The sequence below is a fragment of the Camellia sinensis genome, chromosome 13 (genome assembly GCF_055761805.1).
Source record: "Camellia sinensis isolate YWXY chromosome 13, ASM5576180v1, whole genome shotgun sequence".
Taxonomy (NCBI): domain Eukaryota; kingdom Viridiplantae; phylum Streptophyta; class Magnoliopsida; order Ericales; family Theaceae; genus Camellia; species Camellia sinensis.
In genome coordinates, this window is record NC_138973.1 from 56,973,594 (window position 1) to 57,000,615 (window position 27,022).

The 27,022-nt window shown below is 36.0% G+C and overlaps 2 protein-coding genes, 1 long non-coding RNA gene and 1 pseudogene across 4 annotated transcripts; 1 reads left to right on the forward strand and 3 right to left on the reverse strand.

Annotated features, from left to right (window-relative positions):
• Positions 1–218: 218 nt before the first annotated feature.
• LOC145805403 (uncharacterized) lies at positions 219–4,273 on the reverse strand. Its single transcript, XM_082900534.1, has 2 exons — positions 4,118–4,273; positions 219–665 (listed from the first exon to the last, which is right to left on the reverse strand). The coding sequence occupies exons 1-2, from the start codon at positions 4,271–4,273 to the stop codon at positions 219–221; spliced, it is 603 nt and encodes a 200-aa protein (XP_082756660.1).
• Positions 4,274–7,907: 3,634 nt separating this feature from the next.
• On the reverse strand, positions 7,908–8,507 carry LOC145805404 (uncharacterized). Its single transcript, XM_082900535.1, has one exon. It carries the CDS (start codon positions 8,505–8,507, stop codon positions 7,908–7,910), a length of 600 nt encoding a protein of 199 aa, XP_082756661.1.
• Positions 8,508–12,513: 4,006 nt separating this feature from the next.
• Positions 12,514–13,880, forward strand: LOC145806164 (uncharacterized). Its single transcript, XR_014348887.1, has 3 exons — positions 12,514–12,633; positions 12,723–12,927; positions 13,523–13,880. It is a non-coding gene; the product is annotated as an uncharacterized LOC145806164 (long non-coding RNA).
• A 2,932-nt stretch (positions 13,881–16,812) lies between these two features.
• On the reverse strand, positions 16,813–18,007 carry LOC114314536 (ethylene-responsive transcription factor 2 pseudogene; annotated as a pseudogene). The gene has a single exon (XR_014348886.1). The product of XR_014348886.1 is annotated as an ethylene-responsive transcription factor 2 pseudogene (transcript).
• Positions 18,008–27,022: the final 9,015 nt, after the last annotated feature.

Below are 27,022 nucleotides of genomic sequence, written 5' to 3' on the forward strand. Positions count from 1 at the left end.
AACCATCAATCATGACAAAATTTTCAAGTACAGTAATTTGATTTATTTCCACATCTGAAAGAATTTTATTGAAAAATGGAAAGGTATGTCTACTTTCTATAAAAGTAATACAATTTTAAGTTGGCTGCGTTCCACGGCCGAGGTATGACTTGGCCGTCCAAATCTTCCAGACGATATACCACTTTGCCTGCTAAATCGGTTATCTTGTAAGGCCTTTCCTAATTTGCCCCTAGCTTCCCTTCGCCAAGTACCAGAGTATTGTCCATCACCTTCTGTAGAACCCAATCCCTAACTTTGAACTGTCTAGGGTGAACCATCTTGTTATACTTCTTAAACAGTTCTTGTTGGTACGCCGCAACGTAAACCAGGGCTCTTTCTCTACATTCTTCAACGAGGTCTAATTCAAGGGCGATGGCTTCGGTGTTCAGATCTGGCTTAAAATTTTCACTGCGAATGGTGCGCATACCAATCTTCAATGAGATGACCGCCTCCATACCGTATGCCAAAGCGAAAGGCGTCTTCCCAGTTGAGCATCTCGGCGTTATTCGATAGGCCCAAAGGACATTTAGAAGTTCCTCAGTCCACTTGCCTTTAGCTTTCTCTAGCCTTTTCTTCAGTCCATCTAGAACAGTTTTGTTTAAAACTTCGGCTTCGCCATTTTGGGCCTGTTTAGGGTGTCCTAAATAAGTGCACTTTTTGTTCATTTGGACTAAAAAGTTGAGGAAAAAAAGATGGATGTTTGGGTTAACTTTTGATCTTTTTACGAAAATATGTGTAATAAAAAATTGTATAAATAAGTGTATAGGAGAAGTAAGTGTAATAAGCTATACGACACCTTTTTCTGGGCAGAGTGCAGGAGATAATGACTTGATTGCCTCCTTCGGGGGCAACCATTTAAACTATGTTGTTCGGCCCGTGAAGCCCACCACGAGACCCATTTTGATAATTTGAACCATCCAATATGTACAACTCGTCGAGTACTATATGCTTGTAAAAAATCATATTAATCGGATATCAAAATCACATTGATTGGATTAATTTTTGTTCATCAGTTAACTATAACACTATCCGTTTTTTTTATACAAAAATGATTTGATCATATAGTTAGCGATATCCGATCAACGTGATTTTTTACAGACATATAGTACTCAACAAGTTCTACAAATTAATGATTCAGATTATCAAAATGTGACCCATGGTGGCCCCCACGGGCCGAACAACACAGTCTAAATGGTTGCCCGCGAAGGAGGCAATCATTTCTAGACCAGTACAGTAGACCAATCACACGGACAGCCCATCACTTCAGCAAAAAGTTGAGTTGTATTTTTTTATGTGTAATTTTTTTTTGTGAATAGTGATAACTTTTTAGCTTTTTAAGTAATTTTTTGACTTTTTGTCTTTTTCAAGACATGCCAAACCAGGCTTAAGGATAGGCCGGTGTTAAATTGTAAAACTCTATTTTTAGCTCTTCACATAATCCTCTGAACAACCTTCCATCAAATTGGGTGCCATTGTCAGAGATCAAAGCTTTGGGAACTCCAAATTGTGTTGTTACACTCTGCGAGACGAATTTCTTTACGTCATTTTCTTTGATTGTTACCAGGGGCTCAGCTTTGACCCACTTAGTGAAGTAATCTGTCGCCGCGATAAAGAATTTATGGTTGCCTGGTGTAGTTGGGAGTGGGCCCACTATGTCAAGCCCTCACATTGCGAATGACTAAGGACACGTGAGAAGAAGCAGCTCTTTGGCAGATTAATGAATTTGGTGGGCAAATTTCTGGCATTTTTGACACTTTCTCACATACTTCTAGGCGTCGGCCTGTATGTACGACCACTAATATCCTTTAGAGATAGCACAGTAGGCCAGAGATCTTTTCCCAATATGGCTTCCACACATTCCTTTGTGGATTTCAAATAAAAATACTTCAACCTTGTTTGAATGGATACATTTCAAGTAAGGTTTTGTGAAAGACTTTTTATACAAAGCACTAGATGGAGAGAGTCAGAACTGTTCAGACTTCACCTGGACTTTGTATGCCTCTTTTTTGTCAGTTGGCAAGATTCTTTTTTTTCATAAACAAAATGAAGGGGTCCATCTAGGAAGGACTTAGCTCGGCGCAGAGGACTTCAGTCTTCTCTGGTTCTTCTATACTAGGTCTAGGAAGGAATTTAATCAAGAGAGGGCTGGGGGTTGATTTGTCGGCCATGGAAGCCAGACCGGCCAACTTGTCTGCTCGGCTATTGTCTTCTTGGCCTATTTGTTGGACTCTTATGGCTTGAAACTTCTTGATCTACTTTCTCACCAGAGTTTTGTATTTGGCCATTCTGTCATCTTTGGCTTTATATTCTCCAGACACTTGGTTTACAATGAGTTGGGAGTCATTGTAGACCATTAGCTCAGATGCTTGCAATTGGAGCGTGTTTTTCAGTCTGGCTATTTGTATTCAGCCTCATTGTTTGATGCTGAAAACCCAAGCGTGATGGAATGTTCAATGGTTAGTCCTTCTAGTGAGATCAAAACTATGCCTAGCCTGGCTCCATGCCTGTTTGAAGCGCCATGGATAAAAAGTTTCCACATTTCGCCAATAAAAAGCTTCCAACATTCTGGGGGGTCTTGGGACTTTTGGAGGTTCAAGTGTTCTGAGTTGCTCGGCTATTTTAGTGTCAAGCGCGCCAGTGATGATTGCAACTTGCATGCTTTCATTCCTCCCAGGTGATGCGGTGTTAGATCCAATAGGTTGTCTTATTATTTCCAAATCCATCAGCGTATTGCCAAGACGTGGTTATTTTTCAAGTGACTGGTCTCTGCTCGGGCACTTAATTTTTGCATCACCTTCCATATTCAGTTTGTTAGAAGGGTTGATAGAGGCCAGAGTGGGAGTTGGCTGTGCCATTGTCTTGATACTTACCTCTCTCGGCCCGGTTGCGTCGGTAAAGTCCACCAGGTAAATTGAGTGAGTCCTTGGTAAGAATTCTGCAACGAAGTCGGCCAATGCCTGGGCCTTGATGGCAGTTCAGGGTTGAAGCTTGACGTCGAACTGTTTCAACTCTACTACCCACTTCAGGATTCGACCGAAGAAGTCTGCTCGCTCAAACAAGGCTTTCAAAGGGAACTCAGTAAGCACCACAATCGTGTGAGCATGAAAATAATGTGCCAACTTCTTTGAGGCTATCATTAGTGTTAAGGCAAGTTTCTCGAGCGACAAATATCTCGACTCTGCCGGGAGCAAGTTTTTGCTCACATAGAAGACCAATATATGTTGGATGCCTTCTGTCCAAACAAGCACCACGCTTACAGCATGTTGAGAAACAACCAGATAAAGATAAAGTTCCTCGCCGTGCTTCGGCGTAACCAAGAGTGGAGTGGAAGATAGATATGTCTTTAGTTTGGTTAAGGCTCTGTCGCATTCTTCGTCTCATGAAAACTTGGACTTCAAGGCTCGGAAGAAAGGGCGGCAACGATCTGATGATCGGCTTATAAATCGATCAAGCGTGATTGCCATCTCGGCAAGATGTTACACGTCCTTTGTTGAGGTGGGCTGCTTCACTTCTTGTATGGCTTTGATTTAAGAGGGATCTGCTTCAATCCCACGGTTAGTGACCAAAATACCCAATAACTTTCCTGACCCCACGTCGAAGGCGCACTTAGATACGTTCAAATGCAACTTGTGTTGCTTAAGAATGGTAAACATCTCTGCCAAGTCAGCTAAGTGGTCGGTCTCACATTTGCTCTTCACGACCATGTCGTCGATATAGGCTTCTATCGTTCGGCCAAGCAAAAGAGAAAACATCTTCGTGACCATTCTCTGGAAGGTTGCTTCGGCGTTCTTTAGCCAGAAGGGCATAACCTTATAACAGAACAAGCCTTTTAGGGTCGTGAAAGAAATGATCTCTTTGTCGGGCTCGTGCATGGCAATATGGTGGTAGCCGCAATAGGCGTCTAGGAAGCTGAGCCGGTTATGCCCGGCCGTCAAGTCCACCAATTGGTCGATTCTAGGCAAAGGGAAACTGTCTTTAGGGAAAGCTCAGTTAACCGTCTTGTAGTTGACACAAACTTGCCATTTTTCATTCTTTTTCAGACCACGACCGTGTTGGAAACCCACCAAGGGCAGTGTACCTCCTGGATAGCCCTCGCTTCAAGCAAGTTCTTAACCTCCTCCACCATTACCTCGGCATGATGAAGCGCTGATCTCTGCGACCTTTGAATTACAGGCCGGGCATCTAGAAAGACGTTCAATTGGTGGCAGATGAAGTTCGGATCGACGCCAGGCATATCGTAAGGCGTCTATGCGAATACGTCAATGTTTGCAATAAAAAAACCCACCATGTCTAACAGTTCTTGGGCGACTAGGCTAGATCCCAATAGAAAGAACTTCTTAGGATCATTTTTGTTGATCCGCACCTCAAACAAATCCTTGACAGCTTTCTCCTCGGCTTGGGTGCCCACATTGTCTAAGACACTTTAATCTTCTGGTCCTTCGATCATCTGCACGAAGCCTTTGGCAGCCCGGCTCTCGTTCACGGCCACAAAACACTGTTTGGCCATAACTTGATTATCACAGATTTCTTCTAGCATCCCGGTAGCAGATCAAAACCTCATGACTTGGTGGTAAGTCGATGCCACTGCTTGTGTAGCATAAAGCCATCCTCTACCCAAGATAAGGTTGTAGGTAGAGGGCACTTTCAATACCCAAAACTCGACTTGCTTTATAATGGACCCTGCCTTGACTAGTAGGATTATTTTCCCGAATGGCCATTCTGGTTGCGAGTTGAAGCTGACCAGCGGTGATGTTTCTAGGGCCAAATCTTTTTCTTCGAGCTTGAGCTACTTGAAGGCATCGTAATACATTATTTCAACCGAGCTGCCCTGGTCGATGAGAATGCGCTTACATCAAAGTCCTTAATGCGAAGTGTGACCACCAGCACCTCATTTTGCGGTGTTTGAATACGTTCATGATCTCGGCTTGAAAAGCTGAGAACATCATTCATTTCAGTTCTACCCTTTTTGACCGTAGGTTGGACTGATAGAACTTCTCGCATGTGCTCCGCCTTCTTTATTATTACCTGAGCTCACATACCCGCACTGGCTCAACAATTCCATGGATCACGTTGATTACACCTCGCGGGGGCTCGTCTAACGTGGCTATACCATTTGGTTCTGCTGGAGCTTGGGGCGCTGCCTTGACGCCTCCCTCAATGTAACGGTCCAAGTGGCCAGCTACCACCAACTCCTCCAAATGTTGTTTTAGAGGCAAACAGTCCTCGGTACGGTGCCGTCGCTTATCATGAAAGGTACAGCGATACCGCGGATTGAAGCCCCTTTTTGTGTTGCCCAACTTAGCTGGAAACCAGACGTATGTGTCACGACCCAAACCCGCCCCTATAGGTTTAGCATAATGACCGGCCAGTGATCCTTGGATTACCGAAGGCCTCTAAACAGATTAATAAGATTAAGGGGCTAGCGAAAGCACATACATAAATATAGTTGCCTAATGAGTTGTGCTGACTTAAATGAAACAGAATATTTAAAACTTTATATACATAACCGGTAGTCATACATTATACCCACACACATTACAGTATTTTAAGTACAGCCAACGATACCAAATTAAGTCTTAAATAAATAGAACCCACAGAACTTAAACACCAGACGCTTTAGGAACCTCCACGTGAGGTACAATGGTTGGCTGACAATAGAACACAGATCCAGACAAAAGCCTTCAGGCTCAGGCTCCAAAATGCTCACCTATACATATATATACACATAATGAGCTAAAGCCCAATGAATAATATTAAGGTAAAGGGGTTAGTGAACGAAATCCGAATATATCATAAGCAGAAAACAGACCAGAGCATAATCATTCTCATATCAGAACATAATAATTGTACAACCCATAGAACACATCATAGAACGTCTTCCGACTAGAGTAATCGGTTCCGGATACCGATTAAACACATATCACCACAATGAAGTGGCTAACGAGATCTCGTAATTACTTGTATGTCATGGACCCCCATTTTCATGTCGTCCCCCATGACTTGGGACTATCTATGGATGCCATAATAGATTTCAAACTTGGAATATTCGTTCACGAAAACAGATATCATTTCAGAAATCAGAACTTATCATATTTCATTTGAAACGTAATTCATATGAACGTATCTTTACAATAACGTTACTCACAGTGGTTCCCGTAAATGGCCAATCAATCCTCGAACGTTGACCTACAACACAAAGGTACATAACACAAGCATATCTTATCATTACACATTCAAGTGGCCATTAAGACTTAACTTTCATTACATTGGTTCTTATTCTTTCTTATCACATTGCCTAACACACACACACTTGCAGTCTCGGAACTTAGTACATTCATTCCTTAGTGTGTTTCTAATCCATAACCTCATTACTATGCCTTAATTAAGGCTTAGGAATGCCTAAAATGCAATGAGGATGCCAAAACATGCCTTGGAACACTTAGGAAAATTTCTGAAAATAAGGTCCATGCTCAAATGTAGATTTCCTCGCTCGAGCGGACTTGCAAATATGAGAGGGGTCGCTCGAGCGAGACTTCCTTCGCTCGACTGGTCTGCAAACTCGGAGAAAGTACTAGTTGGTCTCAATCTATGCTCGAGCTACAAATTACACGCTCGAGCAGATCAACAATATACAAAGGGTTCGCTCAAGCGTGACTTTGGTTGCTCAAGCAGAGCGCTCATGCCTGCAAAAATACTGAGGGCTCGCATTTTTCGCTCAAGCATAGGTTTCCTCGCTCGAGCGGACTGTGAAATTCTGGGTTTCCAAAAACAGAGTTTTGAGCTTCAAAATGCCATTCAATGGCAAATTCGTGCATGGCTTGTTCATAAACTTGGAAAACTTATTCATAAACATGAATATATGATTTTCACCAATTCTTTTTAGTCAAAACCCAAGAATTTCCCAAAATTAGAACCAAAACTTTAATGCATGTAGAACATACAACTCTTTTCTCCAAAACTCATGAAGTTAGCAAATTGAGCTTCTAAGCTCCATGCATGTAAGAAATTCTTCCCAAAACATGATTTCATGTGATTAAACATGGTAATCCTAACATGCATGTACGTTACAACCTCCAAATTCAACACAATTGATGCAACTCATAGCTAATTTGGTAGGTGTTAGCAATTTAACACCTACATGAGCATGCATGTATGAATTGTAACTCAAATCTTCATTCTAAGCTTAATGTACACATTTAAGCTCATAATCTTCATGTTGGTGACTTAGATTCATAAATTAGGGGTTGAATTCATACCTATAGTCTTGAATTAATCTAGCTCTTGCACAATATTAATGAACTCAAGCAAAATCTTCAACTTCTACATTAAATCTACACTTTCTCTCACTAAAATGGAGTCTCTCTCTCTAGGATGTATGAATTCATGTTTTGGCACTCAAGATGGGCAAGAAATGAGCTCAAATGAGCTTAAGGGCTCCTATTTATACCTATGATGCTATAATACATTAATTAGAACATTTGGCTTGCCAAACGCAACTTAACGAATCAGACTGAATCAATTTTTAATAAAACTTGCCATATGGCTCTAAAAATTCCAATTAACACATCGGTGTAATCAATTTCAGTTTCGGATGCCGATAAGGCTTTCAATTTACATATTAAAGTGGAATTCCAAACAGATATTTCTATAAGTAACAGATAGAAAGCCAAAATCATACAAAGTGCAGAATAAACACATAGTTTATTTTAATCCACTCATTAACATCATTAAATACAAATTAGTGGCTAATTACGGATAGAGGTTGTTGCAGTATGTCTCGTCGCAAATCTCGCTAAGAATGCGGTAGATTGAGATCTTGAAAACAGTGGTGATGCCTGTTTGGGTGTTCAATTTTCTCTTCACATCTTCTACGGCGTCACAGGGATAATCAGCTCAGTCATTGCAACGACCCTTACCCCGGTTGTTACGATTTGCACCGCGGTCTGATTCTCTTTCGCGGTTGTCGGACGGTTTGCCTCATGTCCGACCGCATCAACCTTTTTGGCCACTATTTTGTCTGTTGCCACCAGATTCGCCTTCGCGGTGGCTGCGACAGCATCATCCTCTACTCGAATGTGCTCGTTGATGCGTTGCATTAGTAGCTCTATGGTCATCGGTTGGTTCACGGTGAGCGAGTCTCTCAGTCTATATCTGACCAAGAGACCGCACTTGTATTGGGTGATCGCCAAGTTGGTCGAGCAATCAAGGATTTCATTGAAGGTTTCCCAATATTTGGCGTTGTACGCTTTGAGTGTGTCGCCCGGTTCCATCTTGACGCTCAGAAGGTGGTCGACTTCTTTGGGCGTTTTGGTGTTGGTTTTGAATCGGGTCACAATTGCTTCTGCCAACTGCTGCCACCTTTCGATACTTTCCTCCGGTAGCCTCTCGAACCATATCAGGTCCAACTCACCTAAACTTGACGGGAAAATAAGGTACATAAGTGTGTCGTTCCTCTTGTAGCCAGCCATAACCTATCGGAAGTGGCTCACATGCATGTATGGATCGGTTTTTCCGTCATAGAGCGTGAACTTGGGCTGGTGAAAGCCCGCAGAGAGCGGTGTGGTCTCTATCTCAAGGGAGAAAGGGGTGGCGCTCAGCCTCGCCAAGTCTCTGTCTAAAGGGACATGTATAGCTGGGCGTGGTGGCGGCATTACAACTTTTTCATTGGTGCGACCTCTATGGGACAGCAGCTGTAGTGCCGGCAGCCTTTGTGCCTCCCGCTAGCGTGCTTATTCTTTCAAGACGTCCCTCAAGTCCTTTGAACAGACGGAGTAAAAGTATCTCGACATCGTTGACGGACGTGAGGGACGGTAGCTGTTATCTTGTGTGCACGACTTTTCCACCAACGGGTCAGAGTCACCAACCCCATAGCTCCTAGTGATTGAAAAAAAAGGCGTCATTCGTTGGTTCTGGCTGCCTGAGCGACGGGGTTGGGTGCGTTCACTGTGGTTTCTCACTCCAGTAATACCCTTCCCTTTGACTTGCCACTTCAGGCCTCCATCTCTGCCGCCACCGGCCGAATGATGGCATCTTGGTCTTTCAATTTGTGCTCCAAGCATTGAGCATGCAACTCTCTATGTCGTCGGTGTCTGTCTGGACTCTGAGAGTGATCGATGCTCTTAACGCGCTTATCTCGTGCATCTCTGGGGAGCTCTCTAGATGAAGTCTCCAGGCCTACTATGTTCGGAATGACGGGGGGTTCGTCTCTCTTCCAGACTGACTCTGGGGTGATGTCGCCGACGACAGACAGCGGAGTTTCGTCGTTGTTCGCCATAAGATGATCGGACGAGCTTGGAGGACAAGGTTTTGACTATCAAAACTTCCCACAGATGACGCCAATTGTACAGGAGCAAATATTTGTCGTTGCCCGTATTCATCGTGTCCAAGCTTCCCTTCGCTCCGAATAACCTGAGAACATAAGGACAACGAGCCACTTGGCGAGTGTGCTGCCGGAAAACCCCTCTAACAGTCAAGTTAGCACCCTTAGAGAGGAAGAGAGAGAGAGAGTGGTAGATGAGATCAACAAATTTTTCAGACCTAAGTATGGAGGCACAACATCGTTTATATAGTTTTTGCGCACGCTTCTGCGTCTATTCCCCTTTGGACGTATGGACCTATTGTCCTTTTACGTTCTCCTACGTGTCAGCACTAATATAGCTAAACACCAAATGACGAAACAGCGAAACGGTATTGATGAGTACGGACAGCGGAATCTTCTTCCTGCAATCGCGTCACGCGGCGTAATACCTCCTACCGAGCTATGCTTATTGCGATGCCACGCTATCACCTTATGACCGTGTTACTGGTCCGGTCCCCTCGGTAATTCTTGATCGTGGACTCAGCCGAGCTCTATAGTCAAGATCGAGCTTTAACTTGGTCGAGCCTGATCTTCCGAGAACTAATCCCGTCCAACTTAACTGAGTGCAAATCTCTACCAGGCTGGCAGTCCAAAGTTGTCCCAACTTAACTAGACTGACACGCACCCAACGTCTGACCGAAAAAGGACCCTTACTCCGGCTCAAATTAGCTCGGCGCACTGTTAAGTCATAAACCTCCCTCTTAATTATATTCTTGTATTTGTACCCTATTATTATTTAATGTTTATCCATTAAAAGGATGTAGTTCTTATCTTCAAAGAGATAACTCTGTATATGTAGAACAGTCTATGAGGTTTTGTTTTGTGCAAAAATCATTTTTGTTCAAACCGTTCAACACTTTTAACAACTGGAAATAAAAATATGAAGGGTGGAATGGTTGAATTGTGAGAATAATATCTTATTTGTAGAGATCAATACATGTTTTATGTGTTCAATAATCTGAATTGGGACACAACCATATCTTATAGGTTTTTCTTCATGGTGGGCTAGTTGTATTTTGGAAGAATCAATGCAAGTCGTAATTTTTTGCTTTTACGATTTTCTTTTTTTGTGTGTCGTAAATAATATCCTAACCACGACATGATAATTGTCTATGCCGTTAATGATAATAATAATAATTTTTTTACGACTTATAATATTAGTCGTAAATAGTTAAACTCTCTACGACACGTACGGATGTAAGAAAAATCGAAAAAATCGACTATATTTGGTCTGTTTTTTAACAAGAATCAGTCTGTGCGGTTTTTAAATTTGAATTTTTTTGGTTTTCGGTTTGGTATTGGTTTAAGTACTTTGTGCATCAATCTAAACCGAAACCGACAGTTTCAACATATATTATATTTATAATATATATATATATATATATATATATATATAATCTAATAATCTAATGATATTAATAAGGCCTCGTTTGGCAAGAGGCTATTTTAGCCAATTAGCCAAAAAGTTACTAAATTAGCCAAAAAACCAACAACCCATACCAAAAAGTCAAAGATTCTCTTTTCTCTCTACTTTTTGCACATCTTTTCGTAATTAGCCAAAAAGTCATCCCAAACATACAAGTTTTTTTTACCTACCTTTTTAGCCAAATAGCCAAAAAGTTACTAAATTAGCCTGTTCCCAAACGAGGCCTTATTAATCTTAATTAATTAACCTTATCATCTTTATAATCTAAGTTTGTAAACTCTTATTATATATAATCTTAACTCTAACTCATTATTCTTGAAACTTTAGTATTTTTACACTTTTTTTTTTGTTTTTATTTTTGTTAATTTAGGAATTAAAAAGTATGTATTAAATGGATGGATTGAATATGTTTGAAATGGTAAACAAATAACTAATTTAATATTTTTATATAGATTGATGATTATATTTAAAAATGACTCAAGTTTGAAAAATTCTAAATTGATTAAACCGTACCAAACTGAACCGTTTCAATTGGTTCGGTTTGGTGCAGTTTAATGTGAGAAGCGGTCTGTATTAGTATTCAAAATAATAAAATCGATATTATCAGTTTGGTATAATTTTTTACTTAAATACTGACCATACCAAATTGATTACATCCCTAAATATGAGAGATGGCTTGAAGAAGGATAGTAAAGCAGTAGAGGGTGGAGAGAAAATGCTAGAGTAGCAACAATTTCAACTCTTTTTCAAAACTTCATTACCAAACACAAAGTCCACTAGAAACACAAAGAGTGTTTCTCTCCCTCTTCTTCATGTGACTTTTGATGAACCCTAGCCTCATGTTCCTTTTGATTAGAAAAAGTAAAGAGTTGATGTATTTTGATTTTTTTTTTTCTTAATTTGTGTTTTGGTGTTTGGCATTAGAGTTTTTTTTTATTATTTATTTTGACAATACTTTTTTTTTCGATCATAGATTTTATGGCAGAAATTACATATTGTGTAAAGTGAAATATATTCAACGACAGGTATACACGCGCTGTGTATATTTAAACTATTAACAATATGTCTTACGTGTGTCATTAGGGATGTAATCGGTTCGGTACAGTCAGTATTTAGGTAAAAAATTACATCGAACTGATAATGTCGGTTTTATTATTTTGAATACCGATACAGACCGCTTTTCACATCAAACCGTACTGAATCGAACCAATTAAAACGGTTCGGTTTGGTGTAATTTAATCGGTTTAGAATTTTTCAAACTTGAGCTATTTTTAAATATAATCATTAATCTATATAAAAATATTAAATTAGTTATTTGTCTACCATTTCATACATATTCAATCCATCCATGTAATACATACTTTTTAATTCCTTAATTAACAAAAATAAAAACAAATTTTTTTTTTTAAAAATATTAAAGTTTCAAGAATAATGAGTTAGAGTTAAGATTATATATAATAAGAGTTTATAAACTTAAGTTATAAAGATGGTAAGATTAATTAATTAAAGTTAATAATTTATTATACTTATTAATATCATTAGATTATATATATATATATATATACATTATAAATATACAATATATGTTGAAGCAGTTGGTTTCGATTTGGATCGGTGCACAAAGTGCTTAAACTGATACCGAACCGAAAACTAAGAAAATTCAAATTTAAAAACCGCACATATCGATTCTTTTTAAAAAACAGACCAAATATAACCAATTTAGTCAAATTCAATAGAATTAGTCATTTTTTCCATTTTTCCTACCTCCCTGCTCGTACCCATTCTCAAACCTCCCAAAAAACCCTACCTGGTAAGCTAATCCCTTTCAATCCCTCTCTCTCTCTCTCTCTCTCTCGCTGTCTGTTTTTGTAACCCTAAGTTTTGTGATTTGGAGTATAGAGAAGGACCAGAAATGGAACGTGTTGTAGAGCCGAGTTCTCTCAAGACGTGACATTCACTGTTGTAATCGGCGCTTGCATTCTCAATTCGGTCTTCTTTCCGTTCACTTCCGGTTCTGAAGATGACGACCAAGGCGACTCCTTCATCGATTCTACTGATGCGAGGTTTGCTGTTCATGAGTTTCATTCCTTACTTCAATTGGCCGGTGAGACTTTCTTACACACTATAACTATACACATACATTCATATCTATGAATTTCAAATTTTATTTCTCATTGAAAGGTTAATTTCACTTTTTATCCCCTAAATTATCCCTCCTTTTCTATTTATGCTGCTTTAAAGTTTCTGATTTATGTTATTTTGGTCTAATTGAAGACATTTATTCAAATTAATAATTGTTGAATCCTAATTTGATGGGAAAAGGTTTATTCAGAATGTGAACAACTTGTATGCTACAAAACAACCCATTTTTCGTACTATTTTGAACAAATTATACCTCACAACCAATTTAATGGGTGTTTGATTATGATTTAAATTGTCCAAATTAAAAAATTACCTTTTTAATCATTAAATTGGACTTTAATGGTTACTGATTTGTACAATCATTTCTAATTGGACAAACCTAATGAACAGAGATTATAAAGGACTAAATAAATCAAATCAATAGTTTAGGGATGAAAAAAAAAAAAAAAAGAAAAAAGAAAAAAGAAAAAAAAGAGGTGATAGTTTTGGGGATAAAATAAAAGTGAAATTAACTCATTGAATTTGTTCTTCTTGTTTTGATTTTTTTTTTTGGACAGAGCTGGGTGTTTGCCTAGTTGGATACTGGGAAGTGTATATCGTGTATTCACTTGTATACTTGGCTTCCTACTTGAGGTTTTAATCTCACCTTCCAATGGATTTCACTTGCCATAGTCCAATTACTCCAAACCTATCTTACTTGAATTGAATGTGTTTAAGTTGACTGGGAAATCTTTTTGGCTAGTGATTGTAAGGCAGAGACAATGACTTAGTAATTGGCTCATAAATTAACTTAAAAATGGCGAAGTAGTTTGTGAACTTAGGGGTGTTGATTTGGTGAAATTGATGGTCTGATTCCTGTAAAAAAAAAAGATTTTTTGGGGTTAATTATGATGATTTGGTAAGTATTTATAGTTGCAAGTTATGCTTATTTGGATATTTAATTTAAAATTAGCTGAATTTGCTTATTGAGCTTATAGAATTAAGTTGAAACCTATCTAATTTGGATGCACTATATGCACTTTGTTATGTAACATTATTTTAGTCGTAGTAAATGTTAAATAATTTTTTGGTAGAGTTGAAATAATTTGTGATTCAGAAAAATGAATAAAATTTATGGTTATGACAATTTGTGGTTCAAAATTATTTCAATGAAAAATTATATAACATTACTACACAAAATAGATAACTTTATTTTTATATCACAAACTATCGTAACTTTTCTAAAAAATCATTTGACAAAGTGCATATACATACCAAAGGGGTTCCGTACTATCTTAATAATGTTAATTACGAACCATTGTGGTGTGATTGTAAAAGTTGATTTGATATGGATTTTTCTTTGGAAATGTGGCCCATAACATTATTCTGTTAACAATTGTCCTAGACAGTTATAAACTAATTGGTTTCCCATCTTTGATCATCAGTGAGGACATTCTTTGTGGTTATTAAACCTCCTTGATATGGCATCTTCACTTGTGAAAGATGTCTACAAGTTTCTTGGAAGTATGTAGTCATTTTTTCTCCAATTTGTCTCTTGATAGTTTACACTTGAAAATTATCTTAGTTTAATACTCTTGTGTTAAGGTAAATCAAATTAAAGTCATTGGCTTGAAAATTGAATTATTTATTTATTCTTAAATGATGTCTCGTCAGCTTGTTTAATTTTTAATGTATTTCCTCCTCTATAATATGAAGGTTGTGTTGATAGGACACAGTTAGTTATGTAGACAACAAAATGTTATGAAAAAAGGCGAAAACGGGCTGTTTGGGGGCAAAAATTAGAAATAGCATCGAAACACCCCCGAAATCATAATGGTCACCTCTGCCCAGATTAAAGAAATTGTGAGAGTAAGCAGTGTGTCAATAGGATGCATAGTTAGAGATTTAGACAAAAAAAATTGTGAGGAAAAAATGCAAAAAAGGGCCGTTTGGGGGACCACAAATGAAAAACTCCGAGGATGAGGCCAATGCAGTTGGTATTTAAAGTAGACGACAAACAACATTAGAAATGATTGTATTGATAGAATTGTAATGTTGGTTGGATATATACATATGAATGCTGTTGTTTTATTTATAAAATGGTATTGATAGTCATTTAATTTGTTCATGTTATCTTTATTGAAATTGGACATTTTTCATTTTTTGTCCAATTTTACAATCATTTGATGTGTAAATTTTTTATAAAAAATTACCTGACATTATTTTTTTTTCTTCTTTGGTGTAAATGGATGAACTCGTGCACGAACTTGAATGTATAGGACTAGTTGGCACTTATTACATTTTTGGAAGAATTATATATTTTTGACTAGATGTTTTGGTGGAATATATTTGGGTAGAATAGTAGTTATATTCTTGGATGGATGTGTATGAAAAATATTTGACTAGACTACTAATTATATTTTTTTGATAGATGCGTATGGATAAAAACGTAAAACATAATAATAAGTACTTGTTATGTTTTAAATTTTTATATAGATTACAAGTAGATTTTTAATTGAAGGAATATGTAGTTTGGAATTACTTATGGATGAAAACTTATAATAGTTGTTGACTTTCATTAAACAGGTTCAGGATTAGATGATTTATGTATTTTGTCGAATGTTGATAATTCAGTTGATTTTAATGATTTTTGCAAATTACATATTATATTGAATGAATTGGATGGATTATTATGAATTATAAGTTTATTTTGTTGGATGTTGGTGACTAAATTTTGATTTTGTTTTTCATTTTTTGGCGACCAAGTGATTAGTCGAGAAAAATGAGTAATACTTTTGCTGACTGAATAAGGTAGGCGAGATGGTACATTTGGCGATTAAATATTTAGTCCTTAAAATTGTCAATTTTGGCAACCAAAGGATTTGGTCGCTAATAGGTCTATTGCCAATTAAAGTTTTAGTTGCGTAAATATTCTTTTTGGTGACTAACATGTTTGGTAGTGGAATGTGACAATTGATGACCAAATTTTTTGGTCGTGGAATGTGACAATTGCCAACCAAATGTTTTAGTCGTTTAATGTGACAAATGACGACTAACATGTGTGGAATGTGATAATTGGCAACTGACATGCTTGGTCGGGAAAATATGACTTTTTGCGACCAAAGTATTTTAGCTACTAAATGGATTAGTCGTAGTAATTATATCTTTAGCGACTAAAATTTTGTCGGCAAATAGAACTTTTTTTCAACTAAATTTTTTTTTTGTCGTTAATTACTTTTCACGGCTCTCAATTTGTGACCAAAGTAGCGATCAAAAAAATTAATCACAGATAACTTTTGCATATTCAAAATAAACTTTTACCGACTAAATTTTTAATGGACAAAAATACAAATTCCTCGTGTGCACTTTGCATTGATTAGTGCTACTGATATATCATTTTGGTGGAGTGGCTTGGTGTGTAAATTCCAATTAGGTGAGTTTTGATCAATAGTAGTGCTGTGTGTATTTGTCTTTGTGCTACACTCTTCGGCCCAAAAAAAGTGAGGAAAAATTAGACGACAATGATAAACTTCTACAAACTGAGCAATGGAAAATATTCGAATATTGCTTCTCAAAATTGTTTTCTAAATATACAATGGGAAAGAGATTTTTGGTTTTCAGCGGTGGTTAAATTGGAAAATTGAAGGATTATAATTATTTTATACCATTATAATAAATCAAAATCAATAATTTTACGCATTAACAATCCTACTAAAAATACAAATGGTCAAATGTGATTATTTGTTAAAAATATAATAATGTTTAAAATTTCAATAATATTTAGACATTGATACTTTTAATAAGATCGTTAATAAAATTTTAATTACATGCAACATTGTTCAGGGATAAAATGATGAGAGATATCGCATTTCAAATGCTCAAAAGGATCATTCATTTTCATGAGATGTACAAATGTTTTCCGTAAGAACAAAAAAAAAAAAAACAAAAACAAAAACAAAAAAATTCTGATCCAAGAAAAGGATCAGTTAAACAACAAAAAATCATATATGCACAATCCCAAACAACCCTTGGTCAGAACTCAGAAGCCATGGACCAAGTGGAATAATTGGGGCCAAATTGTATTTGTATAGTCTCCAATCCACTCTCTCTTCCTCCTACTACTACTTCCTTCAACTTAGGAGGTGGAACCACCACCACCGGCTCCACTTTCGCCACCACCTTCTTCCGCCTCCTCTTCCCTGAACAACCATTCTCCGATGACGACGAAGAAGATTGATCCGGCGATGATCTCTTCGATGTCACCCGCACCGGCTCCGGCTCACCCGAATTAATCCGGAGCGGAAAATTCAGAAGCGCACGTGACCCGCGCATCTTATACGCCGCAATGTCATAGGCCACGGCGGCGTCCTCCGCCGTCTCATAGGTCCCCAGCCAAACCCTAGCCCCATTCTTGGCCCGATCCCTAATCTCCGCCGCGTACTTCCCCCACGGCCGCCTCCTCACTCCCCTGTATCGCCACCCCTTCGACTCCACCGCCGTCGTTTCAGGTAGCGCAACAGATTCCGAAAAGTTACTGATTTCGGTAACAGTGGCGGTGGTCGCCACCGCTGGAGTTGGAAGCGAAACTATGTCCTCCGACTGGTTCTCCTTCAGAGGCAGCTCTTCCGAGTTTTGGATCAAACAAGGGAACAAGTCGTTAACCCAGCAGTAGTCTGTGGGGTTATCGCCGGAGTTAATCGACGGAGCTTCAAACTCACCAAGCAAGTGACGACTTATCGACTTCATGAGAGCGAAACTGGCATCAAAATCATCTTCTGCGCACATTATTAGCGTATGTGTATACAAATAGAAGTGTAATCGTGGGTGTATAGAGTTTGAGTTGAGTGAGTGAGTGAGTGTAATAGGAAGATATGATGAGAACGCAAAAGAGAGTGAGTGGTTTGGGGAAAAAAATTGGGGTGGGGAAGTTTATATAGGGGTTGATGGGTTGGTTTTGGAAAAGTTGGTTCATGAACTTGGTTTACATCTTTTGGATTCATGTTTCCCAATTGGGAATTCTTTAACTATTTTTCTGGATTTAGCTTTACTTTCTTGGAAAGTTCCTGTGCAACTTGAGAGAGGAATCGACTTTGAATTTAAAGGAAGTACTGGAACGAGAGTTTTATGTCACGTGTGTAATTATGGGGGGTTTGGATAAAGACGACCTTCAGTCAATATTCTCACCCGCATCAGAATAGTTTGGAAAATAGTTTTTTGTTTTTTTCCATTTTTTAAAATTTTTTTTTTCAAATTCATTCAATAAGTTAAATTAAAAGCTTGATTTAATATAGTTCACTCAAATAGTGAGAATCAAAATTTTTATTTTTATTAAATTGAAAAAACTACTTTATTCTATCCCAAAAACATTCTTTAACAAATTATGGTGCAAAAAAATTAATATGAAATTCTTTATCTTTTAACATTTTGATCATATTTAAGTAAAAAATAGTTGTATGAAATTTAATGAAAGATTTGATTCATTCATGAAAATTTTGGTGAAATTTTAAATGGATTGAAGTTTGATGAATGGATTAAATCTCATATTTATTAAAATTCTCATCAAATTTAATTTGATGAAGGATTTTGTTGAGGATAGGAGATACTCTAATTGTAACGTTTTTAAATTGTAAAACCATGTGTGATAAATTAAAAATATTATGCAAATAAAATCAACAATGTCTACAATATATAATAATTTACAAAAATAAAAATAAAAATAAATAATTGATGCTGGTATCTAATTCAGTTGTGACGGAATTTACAAGTAATAAAACTTTAAACAATATATCAATAAACTTTTTGTGATTTATTTAGTATTTTTATTTTATATTCCTAATATTATTGAAATAAAATAAGTCGATAAAAATTAAGTGCTTATATATGTCACCACATACAATTTAGTGATATTCCTAGTTTTTCATTTTTGAATTTTTCAAATAATAAATTTTCAAAATGAAACCAAAGTAAGGACTGGTTTGGCATTCCCTAAATAATCCATCTTTTTATCTTTTTTCCATCACATCACCTCTCTACTTTTTTGTACATCTTTTTGTAAAAAGACAAAAAGTGTACTTATTTAGATCATCCCAAACAAAGTGAATAAGCCATACACGTGCCTATTTTTTGTGTCCACATATGAGATCAAAAATAGTAAAATTTATTAGGATACAAGCTCAAAATTATTATTTTTTTCTAAAATAATATCGGGATGGCTTTGTTGAAATTATAAATCAAAATTGTTAGTTTTTTTCCTCCCTAGAATGATGAGGCAATTTTGGAACACATCATTTTGTATAAAAATTATATTTTAATAGTAATATGTTGACATATTTTAATAAATAGGAAGTGGTGATTTTATAGTTGCGGTTAGGGGTGTGCGCGGTGCGGGTCGGTGTGATTTAGGAGAAAAATAGAAACCGTATGGCGGGTGGCGGATTGATAAAAATGTCATTAGAATTTGTCATTTTTCTTACCAAAAATCAACGGTTCGGTTGGCAAATAATGATGGATTTGCCTTGGCAGTTCCGGTGGATTGGCAGTTTATAAAAAAATATAATTAAAATTACAAAACTTAAATCAAAGAGTAAAAAGATCTAATTTATAAATTAACTAAAATAGTCAAAATTAAAATTTTCATCTAATATAACATTAAACATTAACAAACTAGTAAACTAAAAATCCAACACTCTACACAAATTATACAATAGCAATTTAACAAGGTAATAAATACTAAAAAACATAACATCATCCAACATTTAATATAGTTTTAAAAAAAGGTTCTGAAAAGTTAATCAAAGTTCACAAACAATCCAAAAGTTCAAAAGTTAAACTAAGTTCAACATCTAACATGGTTCTAAAAAAAATTCTGAAAAATTAATCAAAGTCCACAAACAATCCTAAAGTTCAAAAAGTTAATCTACTTATTAAACTCCACAATAACTTCAATCCTTCACAATTGCTTCAACCAAACTCCAAAAACTTCATTAATTTAGTAGGCATAAGCAAAAAAAACATAAACAAATTTTTGGAACAATCTTCTATGTAAAATAAATAAGTTGAAACCAAATCAAACAAATAAAATAAATTACTTACTGAATTTATTTATCGAAATGAAAAATACAAAATAGATCAAGTTAAGTGTGTGACACTCTGTCCTTAAGACATATTCGCCCCACTACGGTGCTTACGGATAAATGACGTCTATCTCCCAGGATACAATAATCTTCACAAATTGTAGTAGCACTCCAAACAATTTGTACAGCGAACAAAAAACCTGTGTTCTATACTTTCAGAAATTTTCCTAAAATAATATATAGAATATATATGCAAAAGAGCATAAAAGAAGGGAAAAAAAAACAGATTTTCGAAATGTAGAAATCTGCTAGAATATCTTGGTATTTATAGGACTGAACAGGTTTGATTTTCATACCGAACAGATGAGTTTTTGAAATGAACAGGTGCAATTCAAATTTCAATAGATCTGCTAGAATTATTTGATCTGTCTGAACTGTTGGAATTGTATGAATCTGTCCGAACTGTGTAGTTTCAAATCTGTTGGAAATTGGACCGGTGGAGGCTTGTTTTGGATAGAAAAGTTTTGGCGCAAAAATTAAATTAATTTCGTTCTGAAATTTAAATAATTTTTCTCACAAGAATTTGAAAAAATTCAAATAAATTTTGTCCAAAAAATTAATGTTGAAACCAACCCGACCCACAACCCACACCCACGCCCACGTCCGGTCAGACGGTGGCGACGTGCGCGAGTGTGATGGTTTGAGCCAAGGTTCACTTTGTCCATAATTCTTTATTTTTACAAACTTGGGGTGCTCCTTGGGGCCCAACCCAAGTGTTGCCACTTAGAACCTATATACACACATAAGTTCTCTTAAGTTTCCAATGTTGGATAACCATTTCAAAGAAAGCCACATTTTACTTCTTCAATTTCTTATTCTACGAACCCGAAAACGACGTCAACTTCCCATTCACTCATAAATGGTTTTGACGAACCATCTTCACCGTGTGACTTGCTATGAGACAAGGAACACGTCACCTCTATGGACCCACTGTAAAAGATGTGTGGGACCCACTCAATTTTCGGCTCAAAGTTAGCCCAAAATAAGCCTATAAAAACCATAAATTCCAACAATCCCCCGCATGAATGGAATTTGATGGAGAGAAAATGAAATAACATAATCTAATTACAGAGAGTATAGAAATTAGAAATATTCTACAAAGGATAAGTAGGTTTTGGCTTTGAACCTTCCCTTGTGAGACACTATCGGATGTACTAGATAACTAGTGAACATGATGTCTTGAACTGTTCAGCCATTTGTGTAAACCAAGACAATAGAACTCATACAGTATATTACCAAACACAATATAGTTATCACTATTGTGTTCATTTTGGTCTTAAACAACCTGGTCTTTCAAGAGTACTCTAAAGAATTGTAGCCTTTCACAAATCTCATAGAACCGGCTCAGTTCATACTCACATAGGCGAATCTTATGAAGAGTATCCTACCATACTCTACTAGGTAATCCTAGATATAAGAATCATTAAAAGTATTACTTAACCTAAAACGCTGCAAATATCACTATTTCATCAAAGAAATGGGTAGGAGTTTGACTCTCCAGTGATCCTTGTGAGTCATACACAACTTGGTTGTCCCTTTGAACCTAGATCTTGGGATCTCCAGTCAATTAGATTGGGTTTCCATTGTGGTAACTCTTATTTAATAGGCTTAAGTCCCATTTCCCTCGATGAATTCTCAACTAACTTTCTTGCTAACCATTTGGTTTGTGGATTCGCTATGTTATCTTTAGACTTCACATATTCAATGGAAATAATTTCATTAGATAGTAGTTGTGTTACGGTGTTATGTTGACGACGAATGTGTCGCGACTTACCGTCATACATATGACTCTGTGCTCAATCTATTGCTGATTGACATCACAATGTATGTATATAGCATGCACCGATTTTGGCCACATTGAAATATCTTCAAGGAAGTGGCGAAGCCATTCTACTTCTTTTCCAGCTTTATCTAAAACTATAATTTTGATTCCATAGTAGACCTAGCAATGCAAGTCTGTTTGGAAGATTTCCAAGATACAACTGTCCCACCAAGAGTAAAGATACACCCACTGGTGGATTTTGAGTCTCTAGTATTCGATATCCAATTAGCATCATAGTATCCTTCAAGTACTGCTGGATATCTAGTATAATTAAGCTCAATGTTACGAGTAAATTGGAGATATCTTAGAACCCTTATAATAGCTTTCCAGTGTTCTACTCCTAGATTACTCGTATATCTACTTAATTTACTTACTGTATAGGCTATATCTGGGTGAGTATAGTTCATCAAATATATTAAGCTTCCAATAATTTGGATATACTCTAATTGAGAAATACTTTCTTGAACATTCTTAAAAAGAAACAAATTAACATCCACAGGTGTTCTAGCAAGATGACTATCATCTTTGCTGAATTTATCAAGTATTTTCTCAATGCAATGAGATTGTGACAAAGCATAATCTTATGATATTTTGGTAATTTTCATACCAAGAATTACATTAGCAATGCCCATGTCCTTCATGTCAAAATGTTTATTCAATATTTTCTTGGTAGTTTTAATCATGTCATTGTTACCACATATGATGAGGATATCATAAACATAAAGACATACTATAACATAACTGTTGTTTGTATTTTTAATATAAACACATTTGTCACATTCATTAATTTTAATTCATTTGACATCATTGCTTTATCAAATTTCTCATGCCATTGCTTTGGCGTTTGTTTTAAACCATATAATGATTTAACCAATTTACACACTTTTCTTTTCTTTTCCTGGAATAGAAAATCATTCTGGTTGTTCCATGTAAATTTCTTTATCTAACTCACCATTTAAGAAAGCGGTTTTCATATCCATTTGATGAATTTCTAGATTGTACAAAGATGCAATGGCAATTAGCATTCTAATGGATGTTATCCTAGTAACTGATGAGTATGTGTCAAAGTAGTCAAGACCTTCTTTTTGTCTAAAACCTTTGACCACAAGTCTTGCATTGTATTTTTCAATTGATCCATCCGCTTTCATTTTTCTTTTGAAAATCCATTTATATTCAAGAGGTTTACAACCTGGTCGCAAATCCACCAATTTCCAAGTGTGATTTTGCAGGATAGATTCAACTTCGCTAGTTACAACCTCTTTTCATAAAGGAGCTTCAGGACTGGACATAGCTTCTTTGAAAGTTAAAGGCTCATTTTCTAATAAAAATGTAAAAAAATACGAACCAAAAGATTTTGAGGTTCTACCATGTTTACTACGCCTAGGTTCCTCTTCTTCATTTTGATCTATCTCGTGCTCTTGTCCTTGATCATGACTAGTAATAGCATCAAAAGATCTTTTGTTAATACTAGTCTCTTGTCTAGCTTTATTCGGAAATACAAGTTAAAAGAAAGACGCATTCCGATATTCAATAATAGTATTTACATGCATTTCGGAATGTTCTGACTTATGAATCAAAAATCGATATACACTACTATTCATGGCATAACCGATGAAAATGTAATCAACAGCTTTAGGACCTATTTTAGTCTTTTTAGGACTAGGAATAGACACTTTAGCCAAATATTCCCACACTTTTAAGTATTTGTAGGACAGTACTTTCCCATGCCACAATTCATCAGGTGTTTGATTCACTTTTTTTCAGGATACTTTATTTAAAATATAATTAGCAGAAAATATTGTTTCCCTCACATGTTCTGAAGTAATCCAGAACTTATTAACATGGCTTTCATCATTTCTTTTAAACTCCTATTTTTCCTTTCAACAATTCCCTTTTGCTGAGGTAAGTAAGAAGTGGTGGTTTGATGAATTATTTAATGTTCTTTACAAAACTCACCAAAAGGTGATTCATATTCACCACCTCTATCACTTCTAAGTTTTTTTTAATTTTCTTACCATGTTGATTTTTAACTTCATTCTTGTATTCAATGAAAGTTTCCAAAGTTTCATCCTTGGTTCGAATTAAATAAACATAACTATATCTAGTATAGTCATCTATGAAAGTAATAAAATATTTTTTCCTACCTCTAGTTTGAATTGATTTAAAATCACAAATATCACTATGAATTAATTCAAGTGGTTTCGTACTTCTTTTAATTGAATGAAAATGAGTTTTAGATAATTTTGCCTCAACACAAATTTCACATTTATGATTTAAATCAATGTCAAATTTAGATAAACATTCCATATTAATTAATCTACGCAAAGATCCATAATTAACATGTCCAAGTCTACCATGCTATAAATTTGAACACTGAAACAAATAAGAAGAAGATGTACTTTTATTAATAACAGAGGGTACGATAGTCATTGAAAAGGCCATTAGATATGCAACATTTTCCTACATACATCTCGTTTTTGGTATGTACAAACTTGTCACTTTCAAAAACTAGCCTAAACCCATTTTTACTCAACAAAGATTCGGAAACAAGGTTCTTGCGAATGTTCGGTACATGCTGCACATTCTTGAGAGTGAGTTTCTTTCTAGATGTCATCTTTAGAATAATCTTTCCTTGTCCTTCAACTTTAGAAGTTGATGAGTTGCCCATAAAAAGTTGTTCACAGTTGTCTACTATAGAATAAGATGTGAACATTTTTTTGTTGGCACAGATGTGGCGAATAGCACCAGTGTCAACCACCATTGTTTAGGATTTTTGACAAGGATTGCCTCGGAAATAACTGCAGAAAGATTTATGTCATCTACACCATTGGAAATTTTTTCTACTTCGATCATATTGGCTTGAACAGGCTTCTTGCTTGATCTTCATTTGCTTTTGCGTTTGCAATGGAAATCTTTGGCCTGATGTTCCTCTTTGTTACAGATGTAACATTTTTCATTAAACTTGTACTTCTTAGTTTCCCCAATTTTAGAGCCTTGTGAGAAACTTTCTCCAAAAAACTTCTGTTTCTTTGCTTTTGGAGCATATTCCACCACATTTTCCTTAGACTTCATTGGATGCTTACCAACCCGTTTCTCTGATTTACGGTTGTCCTCCTCAAACACACAATCAATTCCTCTAAAGACATTTCTTTGCGCTTGTGTTTGAGGTAGTTCTCGAATTCCTTTCAGCCTTATCGTAATTTTTTAATTAAGGTAGCAACTTGAAAGGAATCACTGAGAGACATGCCTTTTGCATGAATGTCATGTAGAATGAGTTCAAGATCTTGAACTTGGCTGATCACAGTCTTAGAATCAACCATCACAAAATTCAGGAATTTGCCAACCACAAATTTCTTTGAGCTAGCATTTTCTGTTTTGTACTTTTTCTCCAAAGACTCCCAAAGTTAATTTGCCAGTTTGATAGGACTGTTGACGTTGAATAATGTGTTATCAAGTCCGTTCAAGATGTAGTTCCGGCAAAGGAAATCAATATGTTTTTAGGCATCGACCGCAGCAACCACTTGCCGGTCAGTTTCATCCTCGTTCAGAGTAGGAGCACTCTCACGGAGGAAACGTGACAAGTTTAGAGTATTAAGATAGAATAGCATTTTCTACTGCCATATTTTAAAATCAGTTCTTGAGAACTTATCTGGCTTCTCACCGTGATTGACAAGCACAGTCACAACAGAATGAGGGGTTAGCATAATTGTAACCACCGTACTAGTACTTGTTTGAGTATTAATTTGACCAGTTTCAGTAGCCATGAATTCTAAATTATAAAACAAAATTATAATTAAAATTTTACACTAGACAAAAAATTAAACCAAACCTACAGAATTAAATTCTATAAAAATAAAAGAAACAAGAATTGTAACTTTTATTTTCAATTAATTTGAAAATAAAATAAAATTTTATTTAAACAAATTAATTCCACACAGAAAATTAAATTTCTGTAACACTTCATTAATTAAAATACTGAAACAGAATTTTAATTAATGAAAACTCAAAAATTATTTCTGAAAACTAAAATTAATTTCTGACAAACTTCACAAATAAATATTATGAAATGTTAATGACACCAGTATATTACTACTAGTTGTCAAAGAAAATAAACAGTATATTACTACTATTTGTTTTTCCAACCAGAATATTTCTTTGTAAAATCACAGAAAATAATTTCTATAAGAAGAAGAAAAGAAGAAAAGGAAACGAATTAAAAATTATGTATAAATAGATTAATTCGAATATGTCTTAAGATTGTTGAAACAATCTTATGTGTAAAATAAATAAGTTGAAACCAAATCAAACAAATAAAATAAATTATTTACCGAATTTATTTACCGAAATGAAAATACTGAATAGATCAAGTTGAGTGTGTGATGCTCTGTTGTTAAGACATATTTGCCCCGCTACGGTGCTTACAGATAAATGGCGTCTGTCTCTCAGGATACAATGATCTTCACAAATTATAGTAGCACTCCAAACAATTTGTATGGCGAACAAAAAACTTGTGTTCTATACTCTCAGAAATTTTCTTCAAATAATATATAGAATAGATATACAAAAGAGCATAAATGAATGGAAGAAAACAGATTTTCATAATGTAGAAATCTACTCGAATGCCTTGGTATTTATAGGACTGAATATGTTTGATTTTCAAACCGAACATGTGTGTTTTTCAAATGAACAGGTGCAGTTCAAATTTCAACAGATCTGCTGGAATTGTTTGATCTGTCCAAACTGATGGAACTATATGAATCTGTCCAAACTATGCAGTTTCAAATCTGTTGGGAATTGGACCGGTGGAGGCTTGTTTGGACAGAAAAATTTTAGAGCAAAAATTAAGTTAATTTTGTTCTGAAATTTAAATAATTTTTCTCGCAAGAATTTGAAAAAATTCAAATAAATTTTGTCCAAAAAATTAATGTTAAAACAGATTTGACCCATAACCCACACTCGTGCCTGGCACGGCTGGTCAGCGGCGGCGGCGTGCGCTCATTTAGTGGTTTGAGCCAAGGTTCACTTTATCCATAACTCTTCTCTTCTACAAACTTGGGGTGCCCCTTGGGATCCAACCCAAGTGTTGCCACCTAGAACTTATATACACATATAAGTTCTCTTAA

Coding starts and splice junctions, on each gene's coding strand:
- LOC145805403 (XM_082900534.1), bottom strand. CDS start 4,273: ATGCCTGGCGTCGATCCGAACTTCATCTGCCACCAATTGAACGTCTTT. Junction 666..4,117: donor AAGCGAGGGCTATCCAGGAG/GTACACTGCCCT, acceptor CACCCTAAACAG/GCCCAAAATGGCGAAGCCGA.
- LOC145805404 (XM_082900535.1), bottom strand. CDS start 8,507: ATGGCTGGCTACAAGAGGAACGACACACTTATGTACCTTATTTTCCCG.